Raw genomic sequence first — 8,818 nt, 5'->3', positions numbered from 1 at the left:
TTTTTTGAACATTAAAGCATGTCAACATATTGTGTTACACCAAATACACAAAATAATTATCTTTAAAATAGCATCATATGACCCCTTTAATATTTTTTGTTTGCTCTCCAACATACACATAAACACAAGAAAAACTTTTTGTTCATTCTATGTTCATTTCCTTGTTCTATTGAAGTTGGAACAGACCTAAAACACATTCAAGTCAAAATTATATTAACAAATTCATGGGGCTGAAAACATCCTCAGTGCCTTCCTTGGATATTGTCACTTGACACTCGTTTGCATACTCCTATTTTAAAATGCAATGCTCCTATAATAGTTTTAAAATCAAAATGTGATCTTAAAGACTATTTATATTACCGATGAGGCAGTTTTTACGTTTTTCTTTTTGGCCAACAGGCACCATATTTCTACAAAAACCTCAACCCCAGTAAAGGTATACACATTTCAGTTTAGCAAAGGAGTTTTTGACCTTTATGTTATTCAGGGTGAGTGTTCATGAAGGAGGGCATGTAAAAACGAAGACAAGGGCATCTCATGTTTCGCCCGCAACACAATGTGATGAGATGCTCACGCAACATGACACTTTGTCATTTCAGTTTTGCATTCCCACCCAAGCTCTCTAGGGCTGTGCAAGATAAGCGTTCACATCTAGATGCATATGTCGATGTGCACATTTATGGATGTGTGTGTGTTTGGAAAAGAGATAAAAGAATACACAGACAGAACATTTACATTCGTATCATGTCTTATTCAGTCAAAAATATATTTTGAAATTTTATTAGAATTGATCATCTTTCTATACATAAGTCTCTTTAAGGCTCTTTCTGTACATTATAAGTCACAGTAAAGAAAGGAATACCACCTCAGCAAAGAGTGACAATCAGAACAAAGCAATAAAAAAGCATGAAAAATAAAACAAGCATACTGTCAAAGGGGCAGTTGTGAGTTTTTGTATATGGAATATATTCAGACGATTAACTTCCTGTTAACATACGAATAACATCTTGGATAATTAAAAAAAAAATTGCATTAGTAAAATGCATAAGACCTACTTAATGTTTCTTATTCAGCAGATCACCTCCCAGCAGGTTTGACATTATCCTCGAAGTAGCCAGGGTTGGTAATGTTGCCAGGAGGTTTGTAAAAGGCCACAGTGATAAATTTGCCCTTTCTATCTGATGCTAGGCCGACCCCAACCTGCTCTGTAGACCTCCAGATCATCTGGGTGAAGTTACCTATGCACATATAAAACTGGTTTTCTGACCCACATTTTCATTTATGGATTGTAATGTGATATAACTTTAACTATAATTTGATTGTATTGCCTTTGATATGTAAATTAACATGACCATTTCTTAAATATGTGCTCAATATTTGCCGTTTTATTTTATAGATTTAACTGTTTTAAGCTCTAAGCTCAGCTGATAAACTGATATGAGTGCAAAAAAGCCTACCAGTTCCATTCTGAAAGCCAGGGTTTGCAAAGTTGTACTTTACATTTTCCTTGTACCATGATTCAGCGACCTCTTTTCCTAGAGTTAAAAAAAGTATCAGTTGCTCTATGAAGATTGTAATTATAATATGCTACAATTAAATAGGCTCATTTGGGGGAATAATCAATTTACCTGTTGGAGGCACCATGGTGGACGTCCACTTGTATGACATAGTCTCTCCATAACCTTTGCTGCTGTTCTTTAGGGCATTAATGCTAATCAGATGTGCTGCCCAATCCTGAGCCTCTTTACTGAGGACGGAGCACAGTGACAGAGGCCGTGCTCCATGTTGCCCTCTGTAATCATTTTGAGCTTCAAGGAGAGACTGACAAAACTGGGACAAGTTCTCACCTTCATCACAGGAAAAGAAAGAACTGTGAATCATTGAGAGTGGAAAAAAAGTCTTGGGACTTTCTTACTTCACTTTTTTACATTATTTCAAATAATTCTGTGCACATATTGCCCATACATCAAATAGTGCTGTTTTCCAGAAAGCAGTCTTTGTGGGAGCTCAACTTCTCAAACTAATTACCAATTACTGGTAACTAACTACTATAGCTACTAATTAAAATGAATAGTTTTTGAATAAAGACCAATTAAAATTTCTTTTTTTTTTTTGACAGAAAGCACTTATTCTGCATTTAATCGGTTGATGTCAAATGGATGCAAAACCACAAAAAAAGAACAATGTTATATTAAAAATGAGTGTGCTGTGATCATCAGAATGTGGTTCAAATAGTTTGCTCAACCTCTATGAAAAAAGCAATTCTGTTTATTCGGAAACCAGTTTCTGCCACATACAAAGTCATGCTTTCGTAATAAAGAGTTAAAGCTATAATAAAAAATAATAAAATCAGTTATGAGGTTTAAAAAGTTATGACAAGAAGTCTAAATATGTCTAAACAAAAAATCTCATGACTTCTTATCTCATAATTTTATTCCCACTTTTTGTCATCATGTTGACTTCATACTTATGACTTTTTACTTCATAATTCTGATTTATCAAAGCATGCTTTTTTCTAATATGGTCGAAAAAAGCTTCCATAGTCTCTGTTTGAGTGCTTACCTTCTGAACTGCTGCTCTGTGGACACTGACTCTTACGTGGAGCAGGTCCAGAACTGTGAGGCGATGAAGGCAATTGGTTTGACTTGATGCTGAGAGCAGCAAGTGCTTGTCCAACTCTATCAGCTGAACACCAAAAAATATGTTTAAAACTGTGAATATTGTACAATATATATACTCATATATATATATATATATATATATATATAACTGTTATATATGTATGAGTATACATATAACAAAATGTATATAGTCACACTTTCAGTCTACATTTTATTCAGTATTACATCCATGCACATACAGTCATACCAAACTCACCAGACGGGGTGGGTTTGAAGTCTGCTTTGGAGCTTGCTGGTAGGACGTTTCTTTCAAAATATCCAGCATTGCTGATGTTTCCTGCTGGGAGGTACTGACCCACTACAAAAGTTGTGTTCCCATCAGTGGCCAGTCCAACCCCCACCTCGTTCGTGTCCTTCCACACCACCTGTGTGAAGTGACCTGGAGAAACCAACAGATGTCAGAACAGAGACTAGAGCAAATGTCTAACCACCACAGAGTGTTTACAGATGGATTTACCTGTTTTGGAGGTGAATCCAGGCCTGCTGAAGTTGTAGTCTTTAATTTCACTGTACCAACTTTCCACTGCCTCACGTCCTGTATAAATTACAAACATAAAATGTTGAAAACATGCAAATAAGATCATAAAACACCAATGGCAATTAACTAGATCATAACCCAAGCTCTATATCTAAGACGGCTGACTGAAAAGTGAGCAAGTGAAACATTAGCAAATGTTACAGATACAGTGGCTACTAAATTCTGACCTGTGAGTTTTTTGTTAGCTGAGCTCCAAGCATAATACACATTCTCTCCATACTCTCCATTACTATGCATGAGGGTCCTGATTGACAGCAGGTGTTCGGCCCATTCCTGTGCAGAGCGGCACAGGTTTTTGTTTATGGTGAGGGGCGGCGCTCCATGCTGTTTGCGATATGCATTGTGAGTCTGCAGGAACTCAGCTTCAAAGTTGCTGTCTGCTACAGACAAACATAAAGAGTTATTTGATGTGCACAAAGCACATCCCATGCTGACTGAAACAATAAAGACAATTTTTCATTCTAATATGCTGTCTCATGTGTTTTTTTAAATGTATTGTGGTGCACATGCTTCATTTCAGAAGCCATAAAGCATCAGTACAAAGAATGGACTATCATATTTCATTTACATTAAGCCTAGATAAATATGATGAAAGGTCAGTCTTAACCACAGTCCATGCTTGTATTTGTGTAAAGAAGATGATTCCACCAGAAAAAAAGTGCTGAAATCATTTACATGAAACAAATAACCTTACCCAACTTAACCTTTAAGCCACTTTGCACTTGATGCTCTCCTCGACCCCCTGGTGGTGCTATTTCAGTACTGCGAGGAGCTGAAGGCACTTTGTTTGAACGAGTGCCACCATGCACTTGCCCCACTTTGTCAGCTGAATGTTGCCAGATATATCAAATATTTACTATACTGTAATGAAAATACTATGAAATAGCTTTTAGTTTGAAAGTTTACTCACTTGTGCCAGTGGACTTTGAATCTACTTTGGCACCTGCCGGTAAGACATTTTCTTCAAAATAACCCGCATTTGTGATGTTTCCTGCTGGGAGGTACTGACCCACCACAAATGTTGTGTTCCCATCAGTGGCCAGTCCAACGCCCACCTCCTTAGTGTCCTTCCACACCACCTGTGTGAAGTGACCTGGAGAAACCACTAGGAGTCAGTGTTGTAAAAGAGACTAGTGCAAACTCTTAGCCACACCAGAATGTTTAAAGGTGGATTCACCTGTTTTGGAGCTAAATCCTGGCCTGCTGAAGTTGTAATCTTTAATTTCACAGTACCAGCTTTCCACTGCTTCATGCCCTGAAGAGAGTGGAGACAAAAGGTATTTAATTGTTTCTAAAACAATGGATTTGTTCACTTCACAGTGTGCAATACAAATGACGTTTATTAAAACAAAACACAAATGCTTTATATATCTCCAGTGTAATGTCTTGTTATTAAGCTAAACAATTTCCGACACCTGCATAATGGCTTCTAATTCTAATGCATTCAACTTTGATCAGAGCGGTTTAACTGGAAATGACTGATCAGATCAAATGACTGATAGCATCTGTCCTTGATTTGCCTCTTAGAAGAATTTGACTTTATTGACTGTTTTTTCGAGCAGAAAGCTAACCTGTGAGTTTTTTGGTAGCTGAACTCCAAGCATAATACAGATTTTCCCCGTAGTCCTTGTTGCTGTGTTTGAGGGTCCTGATTGACAGCAGATGCTCCGCCCATGCCTGTGCGGTGCGGCACAGGTTTTTGTTTATGGTGAGGGGCAGCGCTCCATGCTGTTTGCGATATGCATTGTGAGTCTGTAGGAACTCAGCTTCAAAGTTGTTGCCTGGTACAGAAGAGCACAGAGTTTAATGATGAACTGAAATAAAAGAAAATCAAGCTATATATTGTATAAAGGTTTATTTCAATTACTCTAAGGTAATATTCAGTTATAAGCTTTGGATGAGTTTAGATAAATGAAATGTTAAAACTAATACTTAAATTAAAACTGGATGAATGCTATAAAATATTAATAATAAAACAATTAAGCAAGCAAACAATAAATAAATAAATAAACCATACATGCATAAAAAGGAGGAAAACCAAGAGTAAAAAAGTTGTCTAGACTCACCCGCCATGCATAAAGCTATGTGACAGACTGCAAAACAAACACAATAACATGACAGTTACATAAACCACAGTGATCCTTTTCAAAGAATTTAACATCACAACAGAATATCTGAACCACTGTGTCTGTGGGAAGGAGAAGGAGAGCAACAGACAGATTGAAATGGTAGCATGTTGGTCTTCTAGAATATTGAAACATGCATTAAACAAAACGTGCTGGCACAGTTAAATGTTTTAAAATGTGTTTAATTAAATGGAGTAAATAGAAGTCTACTTTGTTCACTTTGCAAACCACTGTAGTGAGTTAGACACTGATATTTCATAAAATTGAATGTTTTAAAAACCGAGAAACATAATGTTCTCACAGTGGAGCAATCACAAGGTCATCAATTTTCCATTTCTGTCATATATATATATATATATATATATATATATATATATGAGTCACACTTTATTTACAGTGTCCTTGTTGCATGTAATATATACTATTATATAATATAATAACAATAAAGTATAATAACAATAAATTATGCATAATTACATGCAAGTAGCCCTAAGCCAAATCTTAACCCTAACCATATAGTAAGTACAATAATTACACTGTAACAATGACACCTTAAAATATGGTGTAACCATATATATATTTATATAATTTATTTTTTTATTTTTATTTTACATATAGATTGATTTGCCTTGCAGATGTTTTCTTGAAAAGTAACTCTTGCATACTCTTGTCAAGGAATAAGTGCTTACATTGACAAATGTGTCAGCGGATAGCATGCAACTAAAGTGCTCAGGCTAAACCTAAATGGCAACAGAATGTTGTCCTCTTTATTTAGTAGACTGGAGATGTTTCTCTCGCTTATACATATCATACATACTGGCAGATGCATTCATATTTTTTTTTAATTCTACAGAATACTTCTGTTGGCTCCCTGTGACCCTAGGAGACAGTCAGGTATGTGGACCAGTTTGTTTTCTCATTTGACTGAATTTAACCTCTAGCTACACTGAGGGTTTACGCATGAAAATGTTTCATTTCTGTTTTTTTTTTCATGAGTAGGTGTCCACATGTGTGTTTGTGTACATGTGACAGGAAACTTGGGAAACTGATCTAGTGCTGCATAGTCAGTCAGTGAAAGAGCAAAATGCAAGACTCTTGTGATATTAAACTTCTTGCAGGACAGCAACACTTAACAACCGCAGGATATGATATGGGTTGTCATTTGCATGTAGTCAGATGGCATTAAAATGAAGTGAAACTGAAAACCTACAAACCACACTTAACAACTTGCCTTAAAGCAATGTGCATGTTTGTATCTGTCTTTTTTAATATGTTCTTAAGTCTAGTTTGTGATTTTTCATGGACTGCAGATTGGCAGAAAAGCATTACTGCGACAAACACAGTTGGTGTCAGAGACCAAAATGCTTGAGACTGCTTGTCTGCTGAAGGGTCTCCAAATGTTCTCTACAATTCAAATAACATAAATGTTGTATGAATGAAAGCTAGGTGCTTGTTTCCTCTATTGTGCTTAAAGCATCAGCGGTGCACTTGATGTATGGATTTTTAATTAGTGTCACAGTAGGCAATATACAATAGTTTTACTAGTAATCACATTGACATAGCTCACAGACAGTCTTAAAATGCATACATACCTGTCCTGTAGTCTCCTTGAGGCAGGAATTTGTCTTTCTTTGAACGCTGTCTGTTTTTTTCTCTCCCTCTTCTTCCCTGTATCTTGCTGACTAGCTGTGAAATCTATGAACTATATATCTGTCAAGTGATGCAACGCCCTCTAAACCAGGAAAGAGCACTCTGACGACATACAAACCCACATTTTCAGGTTAACTGGCCTCTGAATACACCCACACAAACATACACACACACACTCATCATTACAAACTAATTTTGATGCTGTTAAGAACAGAAGAACAAAGTTCTAACTTATTCAATCATGTGATATTTAATTTCTTTAGTTCAAGTTCACTCCTGCCATCTTCTCTCTTTAAGTGTTGTCCTTGAACACTTGCATGCTACGATAGCACTTCCTCTTTATATGAGGTTGTTTTCACTGACTTTTTCACCCTCTTTTTGACACCAAAAATGAGTAAGCATTATAATGCAGACCACAATTTATTTTTTAGAAAGGTCATAAAAATCCTTAAACCATTAAAAACAATTCTTAAACCATTTAAAATATAGCCTACTTAAAAATGAGAATTAATATATTTCCACAAACCATATGTGTGCTGTGCTTTGGTGCAGTGGGATATGCATGCACTCATAACATAGAGTACTACAGCATGTTAAAGTCTTAGGTACGTTAGATGCTTAACAAAAACATTTATTTCAAAGTTTATTTATATCCTTTTTATATATTTTGCAGATAGGTTGTTTAGGCATCTCAGATGAGTTTCCACACTTCTTTTATGGATTTGGGCATGTTAATTGCACAACCCAGTCTCATTGGAAAAACATGCCTCTACCAACATTTTGGCAAAACTACAAAAAAAAAAAAAAACATACTTGTACATTTATACAATGTACAAATGTTTTTCATTTGAAATGAACACTAGACAGTAAAACGCCAACATCTTTTTTTTATTTTTCATGCAAATTATGATTATGTGGCAGATTATTAATTAACGAACACTGACTTCTGCATGGTTACTTGCACAATACTGTTATGTTGGCAAAGTCACGCTTGTCTGTTTCAGAGAAAATTGAACACACTTCTTAGCATCAGTCACTAGACAATTCATTTTAAAACTACTGCGAAATGTGCAAGAAGCAAAGTAATATCATTAAAATATAATTTTTGAGAAAAAGGTGCCAGAGGAATATGTTTTTCATGAGCCTGGGTGGCTTCATCTGATCCTGACTTGATATGTTGAGATCAGATATCTGTTTCAATCATACCTTCTGTTGTAGGACCAGAAAAAAATTATCGGAATTATTACAGATTTTTTAAAAAGATATTTCCTACTTGCACACTAAAGTAAAAGGCATAAATAACCACCTTAATTTTTTTTTTTTTACTTTTTGTTAAGCATAACGCAGCGTCTCCATAGTAAAAGCTGTTGGCATCTTAAGATTTGAATCTGGCCTGGGTTGTGTCCCATTTCTGTTTGACCTGTTGCCTGTTATGTTGAAAAGCTTATTTTCATAATGTGTTGATTCAGACTAGGAAAGAAGAAGTTACACATTTTTAAATGTTTATTTTATTGCACTTTATCTATTCGTTTCTATGGATTTCAATTAGAAACTTAGGCAGTTTTCTAAAAATGAGTAATCAATGTTCAGATTTCTGTTCTGGAAATTTATGCATATGAGGTAATTGCACAGATTCAATTAAATGTAGAATTGTAATTAAATGTATTTCAATAAAAAATGGGCTCAAATTTAAAGAAAAGTGATATTAAAACATAAAATATAATAACATTATAAAATATATTTATAACATTTTAAAATATTTTATATCAATATTCAATATATTAAAAATATGTAAGAAATGATTAATGTAACATCTACATTAT

At 35.1% G+C, this 8,818-nt stretch overlaps 1 protein-coding gene across 1 annotated transcript; it reads right to left on the bottom strand.

Moving 5' to 3' along the window:
* Positions 1–950: 950 nt before the first annotated feature.
* glipr2 (GLI pathogenesis-related 2) lies at positions 951–7,107 on the bottom strand. The gene is made up of 13 exons (XM_016489519.1): positions 6,938–7,107; positions 5,286–5,312; positions 4,791–5,000; positions 4,397–4,474; positions 4,130–4,312; positions 3,914–4,045; positions 3,387–3,599; positions 3,139–3,216; positions 2,878–3,060; positions 2,563–2,685; positions 1,629–1,847; positions 1,458–1,535; positions 951–1,238 (listed from the first exon to the last, which is right to left on the bottom strand). Exons 2-13 carry the CDS (start codon positions 5,290–5,292, stop codon positions 1,078–1,080), a joined length of 1,665 nt encoding a protein of 554 aa, XP_016345005.1. The 5' UTR covers positions 5,293–5,312; positions 6,938–7,107; the 3' UTR covers positions 951–1,077.
* Between the last annotated feature and the right edge of the window lie 1,711 nt (positions 7,108–8,818).

The sequence above is a fragment of the Sinocyclocheilus anshuiensis genome, unplaced genomic scaffold (genome assembly GCF_001515605.1).
Source record: "Sinocyclocheilus anshuiensis isolate Anshui unplaced genomic scaffold, SAMN03320099.WGS_v1.1 scaffold386, whole genome shotgun sequence".
Lineage (NCBI taxonomy): Eukaryota > Metazoa > Chordata > Actinopteri > Cypriniformes > Cyprinidae > Sinocyclocheilus > Sinocyclocheilus anshuiensis.
Note: the sequence above shows the minus strand (reverse complement) of the source record. Positions and strands in the feature narration are given on the sequence as shown.